Source organism: Xenopus laevis, chromosome 2S (assembly GCF_017654675.1).
Source record: "Xenopus laevis strain J_2021 chromosome 2S, Xenopus_laevis_v10.1, whole genome shotgun sequence".
NCBI lineage: Eukaryota > Metazoa > Chordata > Amphibia > Anura > Pipidae > Xenopus > Xenopus laevis.
In genome coordinates, this window is record NC_054374.1 from 166,446,649 (window position 1) to 166,473,932 (window position 27,284).

General features: G+C 42.8%; 1 protein-coding gene across 1 annotated transcript; it reads left to right on the forward strand.

The window, feature by feature from the left end:
* Positions 1-66: 66 nt before the first annotated feature.
* cdk4.S (cyclin-dependent kinase 4 S homeolog) lies at positions 67-22,731 on the forward strand (the record flags this gene model as incomplete). The annotated part of the gene is given in 8 exon segments (NM_001086250.1): positions 67-166; positions 2,760-3,012; positions 11,352-11,487; positions 12,983-13,150; positions 16,899-17,008; positions 18,351-18,401; positions 19,132-19,267; positions 21,451-22,731. Coding segments are annotated over 7 exon segments (960 nt in total). The 3' UTR covers positions 21,592-22,731.
* Between the last annotated feature and the right edge of the window lie 4,553 nt (positions 22,732-27,284).

Sequence of the window (27,284 nt, forward strand, 5' to 3'; positions counted from 1 at the left end):
CGAACGCGGTTGCTTCGCGCAATTCTACATGTTGGTCACATGGCCGTGACGTCAGGCTCCCGCCCACATCCTCCTCATGCTAGCGTGCAGCAGTGTAAGGCATGGCGTGAATGCGGGCGCTTCCATGTCAGGAGATCAGCGCTGTGAGGTTCCCGTGCTGTTCAGGGTGAGTAGCGAATACCGCCGCGGCCTTTTTACTGCGGAGCTGTCGATATCCTTCCGCTGTAACTGCCCATGTCCTTCCGCGCTCACAGCTGCGTCTCCCGGGGTCGAGGGGCCACGTTGTTCCTAATTCGTTTCCAGGATTATTTGGAAGTTTCTGCAGGAAGTAGAGGCTGCAAAGGAAACGAGCCTGGGCTGAGCCTTCTGGCTGCAGCTTTTCTCTTTATAGGGGAGGTTCTACTTTAAGTGAACTTTTACTTGTTACACTGAGACTAATTCCAAACAACTGTCCATTGGTCTTCATTATTTCTTACTTTTTAAATTGTCTTCTGACTCTTCCCAGCTTTCCAATGGGGGTCGCCGACCCCATCTAAAAAACAAATACTCTGTAAGGCTACAAATGTATTGTTATTGTTGCTTTTTATTCCTCATCTTTCTATTCAGGCCTCTCCTATTCATATTCCAGTCTCTTATTCAAATCAGTGCATGGTTGCTAGGGGAATTTGGACCCTAGCAACCAGATGGCTGGACTTGCAAACTGGAGAGCTGCTGAATAAAAAGCTAAATAACTCAAAAACCACAAATAATAAAAAATTAAAACCAATGGCAAATTGTCTACGAATGTCCCTCTGTACGTCATACTAACAGTTAATTTAAAGGTGTAGAATCCCTTAAACTCATCCAGTCTTGTTATTTGAGCAAATGGGGGCAATAGCCAATGGTTTGGCCCAGGTGTAAAGGATCCACTTGTAGCAACAGTGGCACCTGCTGGCGGCAGAGATCAGTTTACGGCGCAGTTTAGAGCAGCCAATCACAGCAACACCCGACCTACTACAAATATCTATTGGTAGGAACACTGGCTGCCCAAATGCACTGAGCCTATAGTATTGGCATTAGGATTATCCTTGCACTTTAATTACATATCAGCGAGTAATTGTGGAGTTCAGTGCAGTTGAGCTGCAGAAGTTTGATTTCCTCCTGTAGCAACGGCCTCCATTGTATCTGTGCAATGTGCCATGAGGGCTCACTCTGCCTAGCGACGGCCTGTGGTCTATTCACATTATAATTGCATCACACTGATGGGGGTCCTCCGGGGGGGGGAAGAATTCCTTCCTGTCTTACTGGGTCTCCTCTTTGCCCCCAGGAGGAAAACATTATTGTGTTAAATACGCCATTAACATATAGTGGTTTGCAGGCTGGTTACACAGGCATTTTTCTTTTGTCACTGGCCCTTTAAGGGTATTGTATAACCGTGGACAATATAATGAAAAATAATTCTGTTTATAAAGTCATGTTTTGTAAAACTTAGTTTAGTTCCCCTTTGCTCTGCACAAGGCACCACATATGTGACCATATAAAGGCACAAGGCTGCAGGCTGAGTTATACAGGGAACTCTGAGTATCACTCATGTATTATAAGGGATAATGTACCCCCTACTGTAAATGATAAGGATATTAGAAGTCACTGAGGGGTTGTTATGTGACCATATAAAGGCACAAGGCTGCAGGCTGAGTTATACAGGGAACTCTGAGTATCACTCATGTATTATAAGGTATAATGTACCCCCTACTGTAAATGATAAGGATATTAGAAGTCACTGAGGGGTTGTTCTGTGACCATATAAAGACACAAGGTTGCAAGCTGAGTTATACAGGGTATTCTGAGTATCACTCATGTATTATAAGGGATAATGTACCCCCTACTGTAAATGATAAGGATATTAGAAGTCACTGAGGGGTTGTTCTGTGACCATATAAAGGCACAAGGCTGCAGGCTGAGTTATACAGGGAACTCAGAGTATCACTCATGTATTATAAGGGATAATGTACCCCCTACTGTAAATGATAAGGATATTAGAAGTCACTGAGGGGTTGTTCTATGACCATATAAAGGCACAAGGCTGCAGGCTGAGTTATACAGGGAACTCTGAGTATCACTCATGTATTATAAGGGATAATGTACCCCCTACTGTAAATGATAAGGATATTAGAAGTCACTGAGGGGTTGTTCTGTGACCATATAAAGGCACAAGGCTGCAGGCTGAGTTATACAGGGAACTCTTAGTATCACTCATGTATTATAAGGGATAATGTACCCCCTACTGTAAATGATAAGGATATAAGAAGTCACTGAGGGGTTGTTCTGTGACCATATAAAGACACAAGGCTGCAGGCTGAGTTATACAGGGAACTCTTAGTATCACTCATGTATTATAAGGGATAATGTACCCCCTACTGTAAGTGATAAGGATATTAGAAGTCACTGAGGGGTTGTTCTGTGACCATATAAAGGCACAAGGCTGCAGGCTGAGTTATACAGGGAACTCTGAGTATCACTCATGTATTATAAGGGATAATGTACCCCCTACTGTAAATGATAAGGATATTAGAAGTCACTGAGGGGTTGTTCTGTGACCATATAAAGACACAAGGCTGCAGGCTGAGTTATACAGGGAATTCCGAGTATCACTTATGTATTATAAGGGATAATGTACCCCAGGACCATATAAAGTGCATTTATAGAGTGAATTCTAATATTCTCGTATTGTAAATGAATGGAGTGGTGGAAGATGTGATTTATTCTCACGTTATTTTCAGACAGGGGGTTCTTGAGAAGAATACCAGTGTGGAATATGTCAAAAGAAATGAAGGGTCAATATGAACCTGTCGCAGAGATTGGCGTCGGGGCTTACGGCACGGTATACAAGGCCAGGGACCTTCAAAGTGGAAAGTTTGTTGCCCTCAAAAATGTGCGGGTGCAAACCAACGAGAATGGACTCCCCCTCTCTACGGTCAGGGAAGTGGCTTTATTGAAACGCCTGGAGCATTTTGACCATCCAAACATTGTAAAGTAAGTGTGTTATACCCATTACTTCTCCTTTAAGCATCTGTTTTGTTTAAGTGGATTTTGTTTTAATAGCCGCAGTTCCCCTTTAAATCCACGGGCTGTTTCGTGTAGGGAGTGAGAAAACTGCACATTCTTTCCCATGATGTGAGAGGACGTGATGTGGTTTGTTTGCTCTGTATGAATTCTGTCGTCTTCTCCCGGAGCCAGAAGCATGCGAGGAATTGTAGTTCAGCAACAGCAGCAGAGCCACAGAGAAGGGCATTCTGGGCTCTACAATGGCTGCACAAAAACCCGTGTGTCTGGGTTGGGGATCCTGAAGAAGTTTTGTTGCAGATAAAATAGCAAACTTTTATTTAATCCACAATATTTAGTGGCTCGGCTCTTTTAAAGGGCCGTGATGTCATCATATATAGACGCCAATGTCCCGCCTATGCTGCTTCCTGCATAGCGGATTATAGTACAACAGGAGGCCTATGAGAAGTCTTTCACTTTTGACTGGTTGGGGTGAAGCCGCAGATCTGTTTTGTTTATAATGGGTTCATCTTTTCATATAGCGCTGACATGTTAGTAGGGCTCTGCAGTGACGTTTTTAAGATACAGGTATGGGACCCATTATCCAGAATGCTAGGGACATGGGGTTTTCTGGATAACCGATCTTTCCATAATTTGGATCTTCTACTAGAAAACCATGTAAATGTTAAAGGGATACTGTCATGGGAAAAAAAAAATGTAAAAATGAATCAGTTAATAGCGCTGCTCCAGCAGAATTCTGCACTGAAATCCATTTCTCAAAAGAGCAAACAGATTTTTTTATATTCAATTTTGAAATCTGACATGGGGCTAGACATTTTGTCAATTTCCCAGCTGCCCCATGTCATGTGACTTGTGCCAGCACTTTAGGATGGAACTGCTTTCTGGCAGGCTGTTATTTCTCCTACTCAATGTAACTGAATGTGTCTCAGTGGGACCTGGATTTTACTATTGAGTGCTGTTCTTAGATCTACCAGGCAGCTGTTATCTTGTGTTAGGGAGCTGCTATCTGGTTACCTTCCCATTGTTCTGTTGTTTGGCTGCGGGGGGGAGATATCACTATCATGCAGTACAGCAGTAAAGAGTGATTGAAGTTTATCAGAGCACAAGAATTAATTATATCTTAGTTGGGATCAAGTACAAGCGACTGTTTTATTATTACAGAGAAAAAGGAAATTATTTTTTTTAAAATTTGTATTTCATTACAATTTAGTCTATGGGAGATGGCAATTTCGTACTGGAGAGCTTTCTGGATAACAGAATTCCAGATCAGAACGGATCCCATACCTGTACTGTTTTACTATTACAGAGATAAAGTCGATCATTTATAAAACAGTTGGATTATTTGGATAAGACGGAGTCTATCGGCGACGGCTTTTCCATAGTTCGAAGCTTTCTGGATAACAGGTTTTCGAATAATGGATACCATATCGCTAGTGCTCGTTATGAAACGGGGCTTTTAGATGTCACATAAGGGCATGCTCGTGACAGCGGTGGGCGTAGAGGGTGGGCATAGAGATGGTATAGTATGGGCCGGGTGCATGACGGAGGCCTCGGGTTACAATGATGTGGCTACTGGATTTGCTTGCTCAGATGTTCCATGGAGCCGCTCTCTCACAACAATAATCTTGTGCTTGTACGAGAGATAAAGGTCACTGCCTCACTCGCTTAATTACACCCAACATTTCTGCTCGAGGTGTGACTGGAAATTGAAGCGGAAGCACTTTTTCATTTTTGCTGTTATTCAGTTTAATTGAATCACTTATTTTCTTTTATCCTTTTATACATCTGCTTAGTTCCAGATCGCAGACCTATAGGAGTATGTGGTGTTGGGCGCATTGTGGCCCCGGGAGGTACAACTCTGGGCTGTAGTCGAGCCTCGGCTTGTTCCACTTCTGCTGAACTTTCAGAGTAACGTTGGGTTTAGAAAACACGGATATTTGTAAAGTTCAGGTTACATAAGAGAAATCAATCAAACTTGCCAGAACAGGAACATTACACTGCCTTTTATTTCTGGCACTGCTGCTTGGGTAACGTGCAAGGCTTGTGCCTGTTGCTATAAAACGAGGTGCACTCTAAAGGTGTGAACGACAATGTACTTCCAAAGTTGCGTGCACTTCCACAAACCAGAGATCAGCGGGGATTTTAAGAATATCTTTATTTACCCAACGATCCTCCTAACGCGTTTCATGTGGCAGCACATTACATTGGAAGTACATTGTCGTTCAGGCCTCCCTAAGCTAAGGGTTTGGGGCGTTGCACCCGGGCCAGGGACTTCGATCGGTGAGTAACCTGAAAATATATGTGACGGTCACTGTTTAAGCGAATGGTCTGGGGCATTTGCAGCTGGTCCCACCCAGTAATAGGGCGAGCGATTGTATGAATAAGTAAAAAAACGTGTTGCTTCACTCTTTAAAATTAGAGGCTGAGGGGTTTGAGCGCATCCAACTTTCTTTTGCACTCTAAAAGTGACAATACACTTGCCAATTAAAAGCTGCTGACAGACCGAGTCAGCATCTTATTGGCCTGTGTATGGGGTAGAGTCCTGCAGCGGTTCAGGTACCGGCGGGTTACCCACAAAAATGCAGGCACCCTGCGGAATAAGGGTAATTTCAGGTGCAGGTATAGATACAGGTGTCGGGTCGGGTTGCGGGTCTTGTCTAAATTTCTTGTGTTATATTGTATATATTTTACTCCTTTTAAAGTTTGACAAAACTTGTTTCTGTCCCCGCCAACTTTTGATGACGTCACTTCCAGTTTGCAGCAACATCACTTCTTGTTTGATGGTGGTTGGCTACCGGATTAAATTGGGTAAATGTTCGGGTCGCAGGCTGCGGGTTCGGATCCGCTTCTTATGCTCCTGGTTCCATGCAGGACTCTAGTATAGGGCCGTCCATCGGACTTCCCTGATCGATATCTGTCCGAAAGTCATTCGGGCGGGGCTAAAAATCCCGTCGGATCGCTGACCGTATCTGTTCGTTGACATGGTCCTACGATTCAACCGCCCATACTCCTTGCATAATGATCCGATTGTTGCGCCCTAGGCCCCACGATCGGATCAGCCTGATATTGCCCACCTTAAGCTGCCCAGAGACGTGGAGATTTTACCCTTGTATCCGATGAACGATCCTACAAAACTTCCAACCTGCCATTAACCATTCAGATGAAATAAAGTAGTAAAAATACAAAATCAGACCATGAAATTGCAGGAAAGTAATGTCTGACAGATAGAAGTGACAGTCACCCAGTGATATCGTCAGGCAATAATACAGAGATATAATCATTAGCTGACAAATTTTCTAACCGATCGCCATGGCAAAAAAAATGTCTGGACGATACGAAAATGATACGAAACTTCGATTTGTGCAACTATAACTTTGCGTCTATGACCAGCTTTACATGCACGGATCTGGTTGGGCAATTTTGGTGATAGTGACCCTTTGACCACCAGTACATGTGGGTTCCCTCTCTGTGGCTCTCACCGATCATTTCTGGCATGTTTGATTTTTGGCAGCGCTCTGTGAGCTGCAGGGTTAAAAGTAAAAACAAAATCCTGCGTGGGAGTAATGGGTTTTGGTTCCTCTATTGTTTGTTTTGCAGCAGAGGTTTTTAAACTTCCTATACTCGGGCCCCTCGCCCTTACTTGACTCTAAACTCCCCCACAATGTTCGTGTCTGAAGAGCTGGTGAGTCACAGCGACTTTTATTTCATTAAAGCACCCTCAGCTTAATGGCTTCAGTAGCATTATCTATATGGAAGATTCTCCAGAACCCTTTCACCTGTCCATGTACAATCCAAGTCGTATTTGTAGTAAGTCGTGTTTGTACTGAATGCAACACTACTCTGCATCCTACGTACCAGCCATGTGCCCACATACTGTAGCACCTTCACCCCTGCCTCAACAGTTGAGCGAACACCTCCTATGCCATGGGCCTAAAACACCGATTCACTGTGCACACAAACATACCAAACAAACTATACTTCTTGGGTCACATGAGCCAATTAACAGAGTAATGTCTTTTCCTTCAATACTTCTTCCTGTTACAGTTAGAGCTGCAGTATTTCTGGTCAGGTGATCTCTTCCTGTTCCAGTTAGAGCTGCAGTATTTCTGGTCAGGTGATCTCTTCCTGTTACAGTTAGAGCTGCAGTATTTCTGGTCAGGTGATCTCTTCCTGTTCCAGTTAGAGCTGCAGTATTTCTGGTCAGGTGATCTCTTCCTGTTACAGTTAGAGCTGCAGTATTTCTGGTCAGGTGATCTCTTCCTGTTGCAGTTAGAGCTGCAGTATTTCTGGTCAGGTGATCTCTTCCTGTTGCAGTTAGAGCTGCAGTATTTCTGGTCAGGTGATCTCTTCCTGTTACAGTTAGAGCTGCAGTATTTCTGGTCAGGTGATCTCTTCCTGTTACAGTTAGAGCTGCAGTATTTCTGGTCAAGTGATCTCTTCCTGTTACAGTTAGAGCTGCAGTATTTCTGGTCAGGTGATCTCTTCCTGTTACAGTTAGAGCTGCAGTATTTCTGGTCAGGTGATCTCTTCCTGTTACAGTTAGAGCTGTAGTATTTCTGGTCAGGTGATCTCTTCCTGTTACAGTTAGAGCTGCAGTATTTCTGGTCAGGTGATCTCTTCCTGTTACAGTTAGAGCTGCAGTATTTCTGGTCAAGTGATCTCTTCCTGTTACAGTTAGAGCTGTAGTATTTCTGGTCAAGTGATCTCTTCCTGTTAGTTAGAGCTGCAGTATTTCTGGTCAGGTGATCTCTTCCTGTTACAGTTAGAGCTGCGGTATTTCTGGTCAGGTCATTTCTGTTACAGTTAGAGCTGCAGTATTTCTGGTCAGGTGATCTCTTCCCGTTACAGTTAGAGCTGTAGTATTTCTGGTCAGGTGATCTCTTCCTGTTACAGTTAGAGCTGCAGTATTGCTGGTCAGGTGATCTCTTCCTGTTACAGTTAGAGCTGCAGTATTTCTGGTCAGGTGATCTCTTCCTGTTACAGTTAGAGCTACGGTATTTCTGGTCAGGTGATCTCTTCCTGTTACAGTTAGAGCTGCAGTATTTCTGGTCAGGTGATCTCTGAGACCGCACACAGACCATCACAAAATGGTGGTTCAAGGCAAGAGATGTAAAAGGTCAATATTCTAGTTTGATTCTTTAATATGGCACCTAATATGATATAAATCATAAAAAAAAATCTATTGCTTAAGTGTTCATTTTGGGGTATAGTTTTCCTTTAATAGATTTGGATGGGGTGCTGACATCCTGAGGAACCTGGAAGTTGTTGGAATTATTAGAAAATGTTATATTGATTCCTTGTAAAAATGGAAATCTTGACTTTGGTTCTCTTATTTTCTAGTCGTAACAGAGTAGTATTGGCCAGAGCAGGCACATTAGTCCTATAGTAGGTAATGGCTTCTTGTATGATCTAAATCTTATTGGCCCCTAGGGCTAAAAGAGAACTAAACCCTAAAAACGAGTAGGGCTAAAAATGTCCTATTTTCTATAGTGAACTTATTGCACGAGGCTAAAGTTTAAGCTTGTCAATAGCAGCAATGATCCAGGACTTCAAACTTGTCACAGGGGGTCACCATCTTGGAAAGTGTCTGTGACACTCACATGCTCAGTGGGCTCTGATTGGCTGTTGAGAAGCTAAGCTTAGGGTTCGTCACTAATTATCCAGCAGAAAATGAGCTTCCCTGGCTGTAATATAAGCTGATGCTACAGGTTTGCTGATTATTCAATTCTGATGCTAATTGCACTGGTTTCTGTGCTGCCATGTAGTAATTATGTGTATTAATTACTAATCAGCCTTATATTGTGACATTTCTATTCTATGTGTACTGTATATTGTGAGTGGCTCCCTAAGCTCAGTAAGTGACAGCAGCACAGAGCATGTGAATCAGTGAATCAGCAGAAAAGAAGATGGGGAGCTACTGGGGCATCTTTGGAGACACAGATCTTTACTGCTAAAGGGCTGTGGTTTCCTTGGGCTGGTACAGAAGTACAAAACATCATGTACAACATTTCTAGCTACTTCTTTAGTTAAGCTTTACTAAGTTACCAGATCATTAGATCAATTGGGATCACCTCCAATGCAAGGTGACAGTTGCCTTGATCTAACTGAGCTGCAATCTCTACAGGCCTTCTTATTGGCTTTTCTAGGCATTTGCTCCTTTTTTTACATGGTCGGTGACCTAAGCCTATATATTTCAACTGCCGCCTAAATATTGATTTGCTCAGATACTGTGCACCTGCCTGTCTTTTTATTTTAGCCAAAATGTAACGACTTTTGGTGGCCATACACTCCCACGTTTCATGCGGTTATTTGTGTGTGTATGGTGGCCCATTGATCCAGATGACCTCCATGTCTCTATGAGCATCAAGTAGAATTTTCATCTGCAGCTCCCCTTCAATTCCTTTTGGTTCAATTACTTGTGCGCTTTGCTGTGTGGCTCCTTGTTAGCTCTGTTTGGCCCTTGAGCTGATTGGTCAGAGATTGTATTAGATCAACCCATGCGTGGTCAGCCCAAAGCCCATACTTGCTGCTGCAAGGCCTGTTTACTGTTGTAGCATTATCTCCCTATGACAATTTCAAGTTCCTTCCTTTGTTCTGCATGGCTAAATCTCCCCAAATTCTTCCAGTTCAGCAGCCGAGACCCATCAGATACACTTATTAGACACCATGCCAACAGAAGAACCATAGATGCTCTGTTCATTAGCATGACATGCTTCATTTGGCACAACATGACAGCACTTTGTTCACACTACTCATTGTGAAGGGACTGTTTTATGCTCTCACTCGTTTTAAACTGGAAGTGCATGTGAATTTTATATGTACTAGTTTTCAAGTCATTTCTGGAAGAACCTTCTCATCTAATTGTCTACACTCCACTGACCATTATGTAAGTGTGTTGCCTGGACACTTAAGACAAAACAAACGAGAAGATGAACACTGGTCAAAATGAAGATATTAGTCTGCAGCAGCCTATGGGAATATGTCATCAATGTATGTCAAAGGGCTGAATTTGCAGAGTCATCATTAGCGCAGAAACTAGAACTTGTGGGGAAGCCCAGAATAGTTTTTCCCATGGTTGTGAATGCCTTTTATGAGGGATGTAGTCACTTGGCGTAGTTTCGATTCATTTAGAAGGGGAACTGTATTTGTCACTTGGCTTCATAACGTCATTCCAAAAAATTTAAAGTTTAAAATCTGCTTTTAAATAACATGTTTTAAAGAAGATCCAAACCTAAAGAATTCTGATTGCAAAATGTGCTGTAATACACGTGACTCCAAAACCAAATCCTAGATTTGTTGCATTGCAAAAAATACAGAGAAGTATGATGTTCTGTGGTTTGAAAGCCAAATACCAAGTATAATGTATAGATTGAAGGAGATGTTTTGTTTTTAGAGATTCACAAGGATGGGAAAGTCTACAGAAATGGAGAAATTGCAGTAATGTTGATACTTTCTCTAGGGGTGGGCATCTTGCAGAGATAATTAGATCAGTTCTGAAGGTTACAAATAAGCTTGGTGGATCACTGCAAAGGACCTGCAAAAAACCTCATGAACTCATGAAGTCTTTGTTCATATGTCCATCGTAAGCAGAACTCTAAACAATAGTGGTAGCAGTGGAAGGAAACCATGGAGGAAAACTAGGTTTTCTGCTGCAAGCTGAGTTTGTGAAAAATTAACTGGATGTTCCACCAGCCTTCTGAAACCATATTCCAGCCTTCCGAAACCATGTTCCATGGATGGATGGATGTGAGAAAACTTAAACTGTTCAATAGAAATGTCTAAGAAGTACAAGTGGTTCTGTAAGAAGGAATGGTCTAATTCAGTGGGTCCCACCTAGTAGTTTGTAAGCAACATGTTGCTCACCAACCCCTTGGATGTTGCTCCCAGTTGGCCAAAAAGTAGTTGCTTATTTTTGAATTCCGGTCTTGGAGGCAAGTTTTGGTTGCATAAATCCAGGTGTACTGCCAAACGGCCTCCTGTAGGCTGCCAGTCAACATTGAGGCCACCAAATAGCAAATCGCAGCAATTATTTTGCACCATCGGAAACATTTTTAATGCTTATGGTGCTCCCCAACTCTTAATACTCATGGGTAAAAAAGGTTGGGGAATCCCAGTCTAATGGTTCTGCAAATCTGTTCAGCAGCAGCAGGAATTGTTTGGCCAAGGGTATTGGTTCTACAATTTATACTGCATTCAAGGTACCATTCCTTTTCCAGGCTGGACTATAAGTTTTGTTTTTTTTTTTTGTTTGTTTTTTTTCTGGGTGATGTACAAATTCTGTAAATTCTTATGACTGTCTCTTCCTCCAGACTTATGGATGTTTGTGCTTCTGCCCGAACTGACCGAGAGACTAAAGTGACGCTGGTGTTTGAACATGTGGACCAAGACCTGAAGACTTACTTGAGCAAAGTCCCACCTCCAGGTCTTCCACTGGAGACTATTAAGGTACCTACAGTTCTGATTCTGTTCTGCAATAAAGGGGGAAAGGATTTAAACTCTCAAACTCTGCAGATAGAACTGGTTTGTGTGTGCGTCCTCAGCCTTACGCTTTTTCTTCCCTACTACAAGTAATACAGCCATGCTGTGTGTCCGTCTATAGCAGGAGGAGGGCAAATCTGTCAGTGACTTACAGCATGAGTGTGTTGCTTGCAGCTATAAAAAAAAGTTAGGTTGAGTAACCAAATATTAATCATTAAGTATCTAAGGTGTTCTAAGATGTCCTTATCATTTTGATGTGTACATATTGCAAATTATCTCAAATTAAATTTGCTTTTCTGATGCTAGCCTTTTATATTCCTCTTAAACTCGTCAGCGTATTGTCCAGAGGAAGAAGGGCTATTTTGTCTTCCCAGAGCTTCTCCTAATGTTTCCTGTGGCTAAGGCCAGACTTTGATATCAAAATTGCAACCACAACATTCCAGGCATTTTTGTCATTTCCGTGAAAGTTCATGTGTTTGTTTTTAAAGGGGTTGTTCACCTTTGAGTTAACTTTTAGTATGATGTAGAAAGTGATATTCTGAGATAATTTGCCATTGGGTTTTCATTTTTTGTCTTAAATTGTTTGTCGTTTTAAAGTTATTTACCGGTAGCTTTTTATTCAGCAGCTCTCCAGTTTTCCGTTTCAGGAGCCAGGTTACTAGGGCCCAAATTACCCTAGCAACCATGCATTGATTTGAAGGATAAACTGGAATAAGAATTCAAGAGACCTGAATAGAAAGATTAATACAAAAAGTAGCAATAACTAAATTTTTAGCCTTACAGAGCATTTTGTTTTTTTAGATGGGTTAGTGACCCCCTTTTAAAAGTTGGAAATAGTCAGAAGGCAAATAATCCAAAAACTATAAATAATGACCAATTGAAAATTAGCCATCCGATAACATAGTAAAAGTTAACTGAAAGGTGAACCACCCCTTTATCTGGAAAGTTCAACTTCTACATATGGGACAACGAATGAACTATATATGTGAATATATAATTTAGTGCAATAGAAGTGACGTTTTATTGTATCTGGAGAAGTTTAGGCATTGGAAGATTAGAGAGAGATTGTAAGTAAGAGTACTTGGCATTTTGGCGGAACTTGTAGTGAGGCCACGTCTGTTGCCTGTCCTGCCCGTGCAATATATTGCATGATAATGTTTAATGGGTGCATTGCTGTTTAACATTGCCCAAGCAGCCACTCGGACCATTAATAATTAATAATGCCATTACTAGAAACCAGCTGGGGGTGTGAGCAAGCGGCTCTGAGCCATGTCATAGAAGGTTTTTACCCAAAATAGTACTGCACTCTGTCCTGTACAGAGGGATGCCATAATCAGTGCCAATAACAGCCCTCTACTCTAGCCTTGTTAGTGATGAATGGCCTGGTCTAGAGTGCTCAGAATTGAACTGCTCGTGTTTGAAAGGTTTGTCAGTGCCACTCTCCTTCTGTTTAATCCCTCAGGACCTCATGAAGCAGTTCCTTTCGGGCCTGGAATTCCTCCATTTGAATTGCATTGTGCACCGAGACCTTAAACCGGAGAATATCTTGGTGACAAGTGGGGGACAGGTGAAACTTGCCGACTTTGGCCTAGCGAGGATATACAGCTGTCAGATGGCTCTCACGCCCGTGGTAAGTTTCTTATTGAGTCTCTCTCTCTTTCCTTGTAGACAGATGAAAATAAACCACCAAATCACAGTAATGCTGGGGCTATCAAATCCATGTTCTAACTGTTGCCAACCATGCGCCCACCACCTTGGCATCACCAAGTAGATTTACAAGGGGCTGAATATTACTATACTGTAATCTCTTCACAATAGGGGCTTGGGCAAAGTGATAGTATAAGGGGACTACACCTGAAGAACATAATATCACCTTGATAAACTGGTTTTATGCCCGGTAGATAGACTGACAAAAAAATCTGGAGGCTTTTTACAAATATATTCATTAAACATGATAACTGTGGCAGCAGGGTAGTCGTCGCTCTGGACAACGAAAAAGCCTTCAACTCTGTAAAGTGGGAATACTTGTGGGCTACACTGAGAAGGACGGGAATACACCAAAAATTCATAGCCTAGGTCCAAGTGCTGTACACCTTCCTGATCGCTAAAGTCCACACCAACTCCAAACTCTCCAGGTTCTTTCCAATACGTTGTGATACCAGACAGGGGTGTCCGCTGTCACCCCAGCTATTTGCTCTAGCAATGGAACCGCAATATAAGGAGGGCTTTTGGTGTCAACCACTGCCATCAACCAGAAAACAACACTGTAGCCAGGGTGCACAGAACCATGATAGGTGCAAAAAAAGAAGAAAAAAAAAATCCATAAATCTCTTATCTGTGCATGGATAAAGCAAATGGGTGGGACAGAATTCCATTTTGGGTAAATACAACACTCCCTCTTTGAGCCGACAACAAGGGAAATTGACTTGGCAAATGTGAGTTAAATTAATCGTTATCTACCGGGCTGTTAAATAGCCCTGCTGTGGGCCCCTTCCAAGAGGAAGTTTTTTTTTTTTTATATACGTAATACGTACAGGTGTAAAATAAAGAGCAGAGGTGGAATACAACACAGGATTATTGGGTCAGTTGTGTGTATGTGTCTGTATAATGCACAGATAATCTGTATAATAGGTTCTTACAGTGTTCTCCCCACAAAACAAAAAGGATGGGCAGGGAAAATTTTAAGCCAGAGGGGAAAAAAATTAAAATGAATAGATCCATGCCTCCCCTGCCTCTTCCGTCCTATTAGAACAGTTTTTACAGAAGCCGGCAGGACTGCGCTTCCGAATTTAAATCACTTGGATCTACCGGTTTCTGAAAGAAGAATTCTAAGATTGGAGGAAAAATGCTGGCTATATACCAGGCAGGAAGGTCCTGGGGAAAAAAAACTGCCTTATAAATAGTGCTTAGTGATGTCATTTGTGACTTTTTGACATTTGTGTAGTATAAGAAAATGTACCTTTATAGAAAAACTAGTATTTTAGAAGTCACTATGAAGTCCCTAACCTAATGTAAACGTGTGTCTGTCCATTTAAAGGGGGCTGGAGACCTATAACCTGGTCAGTAGAAAAACAATACTAAATAGAAGCAGGACCCTGGTATTGAAATGTTGTTCAGGCCCCAATCCTGTTCATTTTTGTGGCCAAAACCGTGACCCTGTTCCTATTGTGTAGGGTTTCAAAAGCTTCCAGAGATAATTTTCTGGGCAGCAGCTGCTTCCAACTTGAGCTCAGTGCCAGGCAGCCTTGGTGTTGGTCAGATGCCACTGAGCTTTTGTCTGTTCAGGGGTTTGATTGAGTGGCGTTTGGACCAATAATGTACATGCACTTTGGAGAAGTACAAGGGCTTTGGATCTTGGTGGCTTCCTGTTATCCAGGCTGTTTGGAGAAGTGGAGTCACCACATGGCCTCATTATGAGAGGTTTCCTCTAAAAAGGATTCTGTCATCATTTTTATGGTTTACTTTTTACTTCTAAATTACACTGTTTACATTAGAAATTCACTGCCATTTAACATGTGTATTGTTGAACCAACAAATGTTTATTTAGCTGTAATATTGGTGTGGAGGCATCTCGGTGCATTGTGCTCGATTCTGTGCTTTGAGAAGGTGCCAGCATTCCAGGATGGAACTGCTTTGAGACTATTTCTCCCCTTCCCATTGCTTTTAACCATGGCCTAGGTCAGGGATCCCCAAACTTTTGAAAGCATGAGCAACATTCAGAAGTAAAAGCAGTTAGGGAGCAACACAAGCATGAAAAATAAGCTCCTGCTTTGAGGCCACTGGGAGCAACATCCAAGGGGTTGGAGAGCAACATGTTACTCACGAACTACTGGTTGGGGATCGCTGGCCTAGGTCATGCTCTCTAGCCTTGTGATAGACCTAAAAATAGCACCCATGCAGGAAAAACTCGGTTTTCAAGTTTAGCAATGCAAACATGTCCTTCCACAGAAGTGTCCGGTAGCTGTTATTTGGTTACCTTCCCATTGTTATCTGATGGGGGGCTGGGTGCTGTTTGGAGAAGCGGTGCTCATCATGAGAAGTTTCCCCTTAAAGATCCTATTTACAGTCTGTTATCTCTTGTTGGAGGAGATACCACCAGCACATGGTCTCATCATGAGATATTTCCCCATAAAGCTCTTAGTTCACTTGCTGTTGTCCAGACTATTTGGAGAAGTGGTGCCACCACATGAACTCACCATGAGAAGTTTCCCCTTAAAGATCCTAGTGATGTCTATCTGTTGAATCCCTTGTTGGAGGAGGTACCACCAGCACATGCTCTCATCGTGAGACATTTCCCCATAAAACTGTCACTTGCTGTAATCCAGAGAAGACTAGCTGCCGCTTCTCTTCATCTTGAGACATTTCACCATAAAGCTCCCAGAGGAACCTGAAGAGCTGGAGATATACATAAAAACCTCAGGCACACAAACCCAATCACAGACCACTGTTTTGAGACCTTGTACACACCAATTACTTAATTTAAGGTCATTTGTGTCTCTAGCCTACGGCACATGCACACAGCTGCTGAGTATCCACAGATAACATGGGTGCGAGCTTGAGGCTTCACGTAGGATTACGCAGACGGAAAAAAAGTGCATATTGTGTGTGTACGTTGCTTCCATGGAGCGGGGGACTGGGCAATCTGCACATTCTCAGCTGCGTTACTGGCTATAGGGTTGTGCGCTGAACAATAATTGTATCCAACACAAAAGCAACAGAGCCAGTGAATGTGGTGATTGATGATATGTGCATGAACTTGTGGTTCCTCTCGCACACAATGACTGGTAGGCTATACAAGGTCTGCTTGAGCTTCTTCAACCTAAAAGGTGGTAGAATTACATGTCTGGGACCTCACTGTAGCCCAGCCATGAATTAGTGGCCTGAAAATGAGGCTGTATAGCATTGCAATACATGTTCTGCGGGCAGTGAAAGGAACCCATTCATGTTGACGATCTTGCTGGACTTTTCAGTGCAGAACATGGAATATTTCGCTTGTGTTTCTGATCTCACACACAGGCTTATTGTGGGGGGCACAATGACCCTCTTCTTCCTGCTTTTCCTCTGTCTTAGAACTAATTGAATAATAGACATGGGAATGGGGGAAACACAACTTGTCATTTTATTTCCCCTTTATAAGATTCATGCTCAGTGGTGCTTACTTGATCAATAATCTCAATGTACCCATGGATATCGGTGTTAATTATATTATTCTGCCAGGGCTTGGGCTGTCGGGAGTACCAGTTTGGTAGCATAATTGCAGAAGTCAATAAACTGATTTTAAATGGACTTGGGGAATCAAAATAAGGCCTTTGTTGGCTTTATTATTTCTACTGGAGTGAAACATAAGATTCATGATTCCCTTTTCATATTCCATGCAGGTGGTGACGTTGTGGTACAGGGCCCCAGAAGTCCTGCTTCAGTCCACGTATGCCACGCCGGTAGATGTGTGGAGCGCGGGCTGCATCTTCGCAGAGATGTTCAAGCGAAAGTGAGTACATCATGGTATTCTGCACTCAGAGAAGGCACATTCTGGGACAGCGGAGGTTTGAAGATTTGGGATTAGTAATGGGCAGACGGGTCTCATGATCGGGGCTAAAGGGTTGCCTGGGCAGTCTTGGGGTGTTAATAGAGAGCAGTGATGGTACATTGTTTGGATCAGGGTCGGGGTACAGGAGCAGACAATAAAGGAATTAATTATTAGGACGTATGTGCAATTAAGGACAAAATTATAGAGGGTACTGGACATTGGAGCTTGCCATCTAAAGTGGTATGAGAAATGCATTGGCTGTAAAGTCTAATATGGGCATAAATAAGGTGCTGTGCGTTAGTAATAGACATGCATTGGGAGGTGTCCCAAAGGCTAGGTTTTATTATTGCCAAGCTATTCCAAATATTTAACTGGCATCACAATTTAAAGAGCAACCAAAGTCCAACATTATTATGCAGGGCTGCAGTTCATGCCATAGAGCTCTTTTTACTGGTTCCTGTGAAAATCAAGTAGCTCTGTGTCCCAAGTCACACAGACTGATAAGATATGGGGTTTGGAGAGCGCTGGAGAACTGTGCATAGGAAATTGCACAATGGAAACTTAATTTTTTTTAACTCTGTGGTTTGCACTACTGGAGGGGGGGGTGCAGGAATTCTGGGATATAACATTGCATTTAAAGATATATGGCTATTGGCATCCATTTTTTCCATATTGTCTGCAGCACAGTGGCTCGGTGGGTAACATTGCTACCAAACAGCACTGGAGTCCTGAGTTCGATCAGGTCACTCTCTGTGTCTTTGTGGATTTCCTCCAGGATTATGCCATTTTCCTCCAACACCCCAAATACATATAGGGAGGTTAATTTGCTCCTGAGAAAACTGACCCCAGCGTGTGTGACTGTGTAGGGAGCATAGATTGTAAGCTCCACTGGGGCAGGGGCTGATGGAAATTTGATGGGGACCTTAGATTGTAAGCTCCACTGGGGCAGGGGCTTGTGGAAATGTCATAGGGACCATCAATTGTAAGCTCCACTGGGGAAGGGGCTGATGGAAATTTGATGGGGACTTTAGATTGTAAGCTCACCGTGGCAGGGTCTGATGGAAATTTCATAGGGACCTTAGATTGTGAGCTCACTGGGGCGGGGACTGTAACTCTGTTGGGGGTTTGGAAACTATGTATAATCTCTGTAAAGCTCTATGGAAATGTGTTGGCTCTGTATAAATAGCAAGAAACAAATATTGTGTTGGTGTATTAGCCTTGTAGCCACTCACAGAACATTGCAGGACTCCATGGAATGGATATCAGTGATTGTGTATATAACTAATAATATTCTGTATTTCAGACCCCTGTTCTGCGGCAATTCAGAAGCTGACCAGTTGTGCAAGATATTTGAGTAAGTGATAATGTCCAGGAGGTTTGTCACCACTTTCCCCTTTATTGGTTCAGGTTGGTCTCCGTTACATGCGATGGGAATGCTTGGTTATGCCACCCTGTCCTGTGATTGGCTGGGGATCTACCATGTCTGTGATCTATTTCTCTCCCCACGATGCCTGTGGTGAGCAGATCTTGTCATGTATTGGCCAATGCATGAATATTGGCTCATGCCGAGACTCGGTACATGGACAGAGGAGATCGTTCCTACACTGGGGCCCTGAAAAAGATTGTCACTAACTTGGCCCATGGGTGATCCATTTATTCCAAGGCCAGTAAGAAATAGGGCTGCTTGGCTCATAGCCGAGATACATTGTCACTTACAGGTTTCCATATAACATAATCTCTGAGCTGAATTCTGCTGCCTAAGTGCAAAGCTTTCTGTCGATCAGCAGAATCCTTCCATGTGTCGGTTGCATCACGAGGCGGAAGGAACCAGTCGTTTCAGGCACAAATTTGCTGAATGTGGCAAGTGATAAGAACTAATTGATGTGCCGAACCTCCTGACTCTCAGTCAGCAGACACAGATAAGGTGCATCTGGCTTGTGTAATCCTGCCTGAAAGCTTGTGCTACATTTTAGCATTCAAGTTTATTGCTGCCGTTCCATTTACACCTAGTAGTTATGTGCCATTATATACGCCTGCACTTCATGAACTAAAATGGTTCTTTCTCTTTGTGCTTGCCTTGCTAGTATTATTGGGCTTCCTTCTGAAGAGGAGTGGCCGGTGGATGTTACTTTGCCACGTTCTGCCTTTTCCCCGAGGACTCAGCAGCCAGTGGACAAGTTTGTGCCGGAAATCGATGCCATGGGAGCCGATCTTCTTCTGGTAGGTGCTTGCCGTGCTGATTACTTGTGTTAGCCAAAATGTTGAAAAATGCAGGCACTTTGGTAAAGAAACAACTCTTTTTTTTCCATATATCTTCACAGACTACAAGCCTTGTGCGTTTCAGGCTCTTGGCCCTTAGTAATAGCTCCATGGAATAAACCGTTGTTTTTTTTTTTAACCAGAGTGATAGGGTTGCCACCTTTATTAAATTTTTTTACCGGCCAGTGGGGGGAGGGCACCAAGAGGGGGCGGGGTGATGCTTAAAAGGGGGCGGAGCTATGTGGGTGATGCTAAAAGGGGGGAGCTACGCGGTGTGCCGCAAAAGGGGTGGAGCAACATCGCACAGCACTGGAAAAAAGGTAAGTTATTTTAGAATTGGGGCAGGCCAGGGGCTTTTTTTAAAGGGTATTTCAAATTACCGGCAATTGCATTGCCGGTAAATTTGCAATGCCGGCCTCGGCCTTGGCAGGTGTTTTACCGGTAAAATACCGGCCGGGTGGCAACTCTACAGAGTGCCCTTCCTGCATTTTTCCCTGCTGGTTGTAATGGGGTTCCCTATTTAGGGAGCACCCCGGCCGAAACAGAGGCGTAGCAGCAAAGCACTGGTATTGATAGGAGAGGGGGTGAGTCTGATGCTGCATCTCTTCTATGTTATCCAAACTATTGGTGGAAGTACTAGTCCAGCCAATGAATTTGGTAGAAGGTGGCCATATCATTTGCCTTCCACTATTAAAAGTTCCTGGTGTCGATACCAAGGAATATTGGATGTAGAAATCTGATTCTGCCGATACAATTTGCCCATTCATTGATCCCAAAAGGCAAGTAGTAAATATGTATATTCAGCAAGGATTTTAATGTAACACTATTTTAATCTTGGCATCTGACTTCTTTATAATGTTGTAGCGGGAATTATGTGTTCAATTCTAAACTCCGTCCACCGGTGCTAATTACCATCCAGGTAATATGGAGAAAGCCGGCTGTAGTTCATGGAGCAATTAGGAAAGCTCCTTTCCCATAAACAATTAGCTCAGATTATTTACGATATTAGACGGTAGTTAAAAGTGTAAACGCCGATGTTCAAGTGGGATTTATATCTTGGAACACTATTCACGGATAATAAATCTCTATATTTAGATACTTACAGACCACCTTAAGGGAAAAGGAAATAAAAGTCCCACAGGTTTTATACAATACAATTAACATATTGAATCCCTATTCGTGAATAAATACTATAAGAATCTGTGCTGTCCAATTACATAAACTATATTAAAGGAGAAGGAAAGGCTAAAACTGAGTAAGCTTTATCAGAAAGGTCTATATAAATACACCAGTAAACCCTCAAAGTAATGCTGCTCTGAGTCCTCTGACAAAAGAAAAATCACATTTCTTTCCTTCTATTGTGTACTCATGGGCTTCTGTATCAGACTAACTGTTTTCAGCTTAAACCTCCAGGGCTATGGCTTGAGCATGCTCAGTTTGCTCCTCTCTCCTCCCCTCCCTTCTCTGCTGTAATCTGAGCCCAGAGCTATGAGTGAGCAGGGAGAGACTCAGGCAGGAAGTGATGAAACAACAAGCTAATATGGCAGTTACTATCCTAAATAAACAGAGAGCTGTTTACTCAGGTATGGTAAAGCATTCCGCAGAATAAATATAGTTTGCACTATTGTGGCTAATCTATTGGCAATTAAATGCTTTGGTAGCTTTCCTTCTCCTTTAAACAACACCAAAACACATTACGGACTTAAGCTGGCCATAGATGCAAAGATACTATCGTTCGAGTCCTCGAACAATCAGGCTTTCCCGTCTCCCGACCTGCCATTAACCTTATCAGCCGATGTTCTGCTCCTGACGGCAATTGTACGAAAGTTATGTCCGACAAAAGCTGGTGACCCCACTGGAAATCATCAGATCGGCAATACACGCAGAGATATTATCCTGTCCGATCGACCAAGCGACCGATCTCCGCCAGATGAAAAATGTCGGGACTCTCCACGCACGGTCTGAAAATCGTATGAATCGAGGATTTGTGCAATTGGATCTTTGCGTCTATAGCCAGCTTTAAACACCCAGATGCTTAAACTAAACCTGCATATTGGTTACTGAAGGATAAACTGATCATATTTATTAATCATTTATATTTTTCGCCTGCATAATTAAAACCTTTTGCCTTGTCGTCCCCCCAGGCCATGCTGACCTTCAGCCCTCAAAAACGTATTTCCGCCTCCGATGCTCTGCTCCACCCCTTTTTCGCTGACGATCCCCAGGCCTGCTCCAAACAAGAACACTTTACTCATATCTGCACCGCAACGGATGAAGTGAAATGAAACGGCATCCCTGCCTGGGGGCTCCAGGGTCGGCGCAGATGTGGGCACATTATTTGCTTTTTCTCTGCCTTAAAGGGAGTTCTCAGCGGGAGGGGAAAGCAAATAAGCGATAAAGTGACCATGTGATCCTTGTAAAACATTTCCACTTCCTGGTTGTAATGGATTTTATGCTGCAAAAGTCACTGTGACCGACGCAAGATTCCGCTGTTCAGATCAGCGCCGTTTCGCATTTGTGCCTTATCGGTCCTTACATTTATGGTTTGGGGAGCTCCCTTAACCAGAGACGCACAATAAGCTACACTATCCTCATTATTTCTGTTCTCACCGCATTGATGGTGTCAAATCTCGGCTTTACCACAATTTTTATCACGGTGCTCTTTCTGGGGTAAAAAAACAAAAAAGACTTATTGATCATGTGCTAAAATTTAGCGCACGCCAGACTGTTCGAGAGCCCGACAAATAATTTCTACCATTTTTGTACTGTTTTACAATAATGTTTTATATTGGATTTTCAAGGGTATTTCTATTGCGCTGGGGTGGGGTAAAAATTGACCTGCGGCTATTTTGTTCCTATGGTAAAAACATGGCAGTCTTAACCCACTAGGGATCCACGGAATCCGCTATTTTTTTTGTTAGGCTGAATCCTCTACAAAAGATTCTGCAAAATCTGAACCCAAATTTGCAAGTTCATATTGGATAAAAACCAAGCATTTCACATTCAGTTATTGAGAGCTTAAAAGACAAATGGCCATGAGGGTTAGGATTCGGCTGAATGTTAATGTTTCATTAAAGTGCTAGGTTTTAACCAAAGCAACAACCAAAACTTGGCCTTGTTGCATCCCTACAACTGACATCTTGATCTTTCATGCTGGTGAATGTTGGACGGTCATGGGCCCATTGTGGGTATAATTTGTTCAATTTGGAGCCTGCCTCGCTAAATCCTTTAATGCAGAATTCTTTCCTTTCTGAACTGCCCTTGTTTGTCTGTTGACATTGAAACCCCATTATCAGCGTTGGTTCAACTGCGCACGCTGTCGTTCTGAATGTTACAGTTCAGCTTTAAAGTCTACTCATAAAGTGAAGTTTAAAACGGGTGGGAATTGCCAGATTTAGTGTGAGGGTGAAAGACAAAAAAAAAAAAGCTTCTATATAAAATATTTAATGCAGAGTCACACTAGGGGGCCCGGGCCCCACTGGGGCTGATGTTTTAGGGCCCCCCTGTGGCCTTAACTTAGCCCAATCTCAGCCATGATTGCTCACGTGTGCGTACGTGTTTTTGCCGCGACTAGCGGCAGGAAGATGATTTGCTGCGCAGGGAGAGGGTCTGGGCCGGCAGGACCCACAAGAGCCGCGGCCCACTGGGTTTTTTCCCGGTGTCCCGCCTGCCCAGTCTGACCCTGATTTTGTGTATAAACATAGAATTCTGTATTAGTGGAAAGTGAGAATTTACACGAGTGTCTGCTCATCCTGTGATATCCTATGCCCTTAGTGTTTACATTCATGGGACATGTGGCGGTTTCTTGCCAGCGGATTAACGCCTGTTGGTGCCAACGTTGCTTTCCATTGATTTGATTGGCAGTTGCGTTGGCAAGTGGAGTAGGTGGCAACTGCTGGTGCAGAGAGAACACTATGGGGCCCATTCACTTAGCTCGAGTGAAGTAATAGAGGAAAAACACTTCGAATTTCGAATGTTTTTTTGTTTGGCTACTTCGGCCATCGAATGGGCTACTTTGACCTTCGACCTTTTGACTTCAAATCGAACGATTCGAACTAAAAATCGTTCGACCATTCGATAGTCGAATTACTGTCTCTTTAAAAAAAAAACCTCGACCCCCTAGTTCGCCACCTTAAACCTACCGAGGCCAATGCTAGCCTATGGGGAAGGTCCCCATAGGCTTTCCAAGGTTTTTCTGATCGATGGATAATGCTTCAATTGATGGATTAAAATCCTTCGAATCGTTCGATTCGAAGGATTTAATCGATCGAACGATTATTCCTTCGATCGAACGAATTGCGCTAAATCCTTCGACTTCGATATTCGAAGTCGAAGGATTTCAATTCGGCAGTCTAATATCGAGGGTTAATTAACCCTCGATATTCGACCCTAGGTAAATTTGCCCCTACCTGTGCCGTTAACCTTAAAGTGTGGCGAGTGAAAGAAAAGTAAGCGGTGCGGTCGGAATCTTCCCGTCTGTAACTGTAACACTAGCAAAGATAAAGTACAGGCGGTAGTGTTTTTTACCTTTTGGGAAAACCACAACAAATCACTTTAAATTGCCTCCAATTATAGGAACTGGGGACAAGAGTAGCCATTGCGGATGTGCAGTTCTCCCAGCTATTCACCTTTGTTATAGCGAGAAATATCGCTGTTTACATTCCCTATTTAATTATGACTCTGCCGGTATTCAGTCACAAGGCAGTAGCTGCCCTATTAGGTGTCCTTCATGACTAATCATTGCCTATAAAGTTTTATTAAAACACTGCAAAATGCAGGTTTTTAGGGAGGGTGCTGTTTGCTTCAGAACTGCCCAAAGCAAGACCTACCTTGACCTACCAGAAAATGATTGTTTAGTGGCTGAAAAAGTCTTCTGTCATACTTCCAACCCCACCCCTGAGCACTGAAAGCTCCACCTTCAAACAGCCGGTAAATGTTAATGTTGGTTTATTTCTTTGCACCTTTGTTTTACACTGACAATGACCAAGGGAGTCCAGCTCCAAACCTAGGGTCTGACGATAAGCTCCAAAGTGGGCATCAATAATGTTTGTATTGCAGTTGGGGTATTTCAGCCAGCAGAATATAGCCCCTATGCCTCACACTGACTTCAAAGGGCACTGCCCCAGAGTAGTGGCTTTTCTGAAGCCAAAAACATTCCTTTTGAGTGGGATCAGAACTACCAGTACTGGTGTTCTCTGCTAGATCCCGTTGAAGCTAGTTGTAGGTGGTGTAGGGGCAGTTTCAGGCACTTCTCCGGTCTGCACAGACACTTGTATCCATTGCCCTCTCCCGCTGCACCGCTCCATGTGCTGCCTAATTCTGCAGGTTGTGGGATATTACTTGTTACTAACAATGTAATGCTTGAGTACAGAGTAATTGTATTAATTTATATCTGCTTGCATATTTTTATATTTACATGTTTTTGTAAATTGGTTTCTAAGCGCTGGAAGTCTTTCCTGAAATTTTAGAGTTTGGGTTTTTTTTTTCGTCTCCAGTTTTTAGCCAATGTATATGAAATATTAAACCCACCTACATTGCTTTTTTGGTTAGTTTCAAAGTATATGCCAGAAACGATAACCACAGATGCTCCATATGACCGTTTTACTGTGTAATTTCCGTGTTAATGGTTCTGGGCCATTATCCTCCAGTTGCGGATAATAGCGGTGCTAAATACTATACTCGTTCAGATATGGTTATAGCAAAGCTCTGGGGGGTACGTTCTCTTGTTCGGAATAAATTTCTATGTAGTTTTCCTTGTTTTCTTTTGAGTCATTATTGCACGTTGGGAAGGGAATTTTGGCTAATGGTAAATTGTCGGTCAACTCAGGTTTCTTATGCTTATCAGAGTTGGCATGCAAAACATGGTGGAGTTGATGTTCATTTGCCCTTCTGGCAGCAATAGCCAGTAGTCTGCCTGGGGTATCCGTAGGGTGTAGACTCATGTTGGTACCCCAGCCTTGTAGGACAGCACCAAGCCATGGCTCATATTTCCCTGTTCCCAAACTTACCCCTGGTATAAAGTTGATGCTAAATTTTTGAGAGCTTCTTTCAGCTCAAGATTTTGTCCAGTGAATTGGCCCAATGAGGTTTCCATACAAGCCTGGCCAATGTCTGGGAGCTTGTCAGCACCTCTGATTTAAAATCTCGCTGTGCACTGCTGCTGCCCTTGGTTAGATCATATTTTCCACTAGGTGTAGACAAGATCACTCTACTCCAGGGGTCCCCAACCTTTTTTACCTGTGAGCCACATTCAAATGTAAAAAGCATGAAGAAGTCCCTTGGGGTGCCAAATATGGGCTGTGATTGGCTATTTGGTAGCCCCTATGAGGCCTGGCAGGCTACAGGAGGCTCTGTTTGGCATTACACTTAGTTTTTATGCAATTAAAACTTGATTTCAAGCTTGGAATTCAAAAATAAGCAGCTGCTTTGAGGACCCTGCGAGCAACATCCAAGGGGTTGGAGAGCAACATGTTACTCACGAGCTACTGGTTGGGGATCACTGCTCTACTCCGTGTAGTCGTTATATTTTTTTTTTTTTCACTGTGAAAAATAATTAACGTCACATTGAGGTTTTAAGGCCATGGGCGATAAATTTGCGCTACTGCGGGTAATAAATCCACCGGAAATGTTTCTCCTCCTGCAATTATTGAAATTGTTGATGGTGAAGCCTAAGTGTCGTGAAGTTTCCTCTCGTGACCACTTTGGGCAGCTTCGGAAAAATCTAACGGACGCGTATGTTTTGCCTCAAGAAATTTAAATTTATTGCAGATGGAGAAGCATTTTCAGGCGATTTATCACCCACAGACGTGCAGGTTTATCCCCGTTGGCCATTACTCTTAACAGGAATGTGTCACTATTCCTCTATAGACCCAGATATCCAGCCTACCAACATGGACCTTCTTTGTTAATGTCAGTGTTTGTGGGCAAGCGATGTTCTTTATAGGACAAATAACCGCGCCCCAAGCCTATAATTGTTTTTGGGAAGCTGCACCATGTAGGAGACTGAAATAGTAAGGGGCGGTGGCAGGGGTCAATTAGTAGGAAAGGTTAAAGCAATATCTTGGTTCATATGGAAATGGTGTCACATTCTGTAAAAATCACCTTCTGCCGTACTGGTTAAAACAATATCTCAATGCTAATGATAGACTGTCACTAAGCCTCTCTGTCCGCAAAAAAACTTGTATTTTTGGCTAAAGAAGTAAAATAAAAATAGCACAGCAGGAAATGAGTTGTTCTGGGCAACAAAACATCCTCATATAAAAAAACAAGACAGTTGTTTCTAGGGTGCAACTCATACTGGATACTGTTTATTGGGTTTCTAAGTACGTTTCCAAATGCCTAAACCAATGCAATGTCCTATAAATGCAATTTTTGAAAGCTACTGAGGCAGATTATTGCAAATAGATAAGCTACAATAGTACAAGCTATAAGACTATATTTATGCTGCAGAATGCTTTACCATACATGAATAAACCGCTCTAGAAACTTTTTTTTTTTTAGGATATCAGCTGCCATATAAGCTCGGCGTGACATCACTTCCTGCCTTAGTCTCTCCCTGCTCACTCATAGGTCTGGGCTCAGATTACAGCAGGGAGGGGGGGGGAGAGAGAGGAGCAAACTGAGCATGCTCAAGCCCTAGCCCTGGAGGTTTAAGCTGAAAACAGGAAGTCTGATACAGAAGCCCATGAGTACACAATAGAATAGGGTTACTGGTGAATTTATATAGACCTTTCTGATAAAACTTGCTTAGTTTTAACCTTTCCTTCTCCTTTAACTTTTACCCCTTGGATTCTTCAGCACACACTTGTGTCAAAGCAAATGTTTTAAAAAGCAGTGTTGACTGAGATCCAGCAACATCGAGCCACTTGCACTTGGTTTCTCTATGGAACAGTTTGGTGATCCTGATAACGGTTGCAACTAAAACCATGGTGCAGGCAAATCCTGGCATGTTACCTGTATGGCGTGTGCATTAAATATT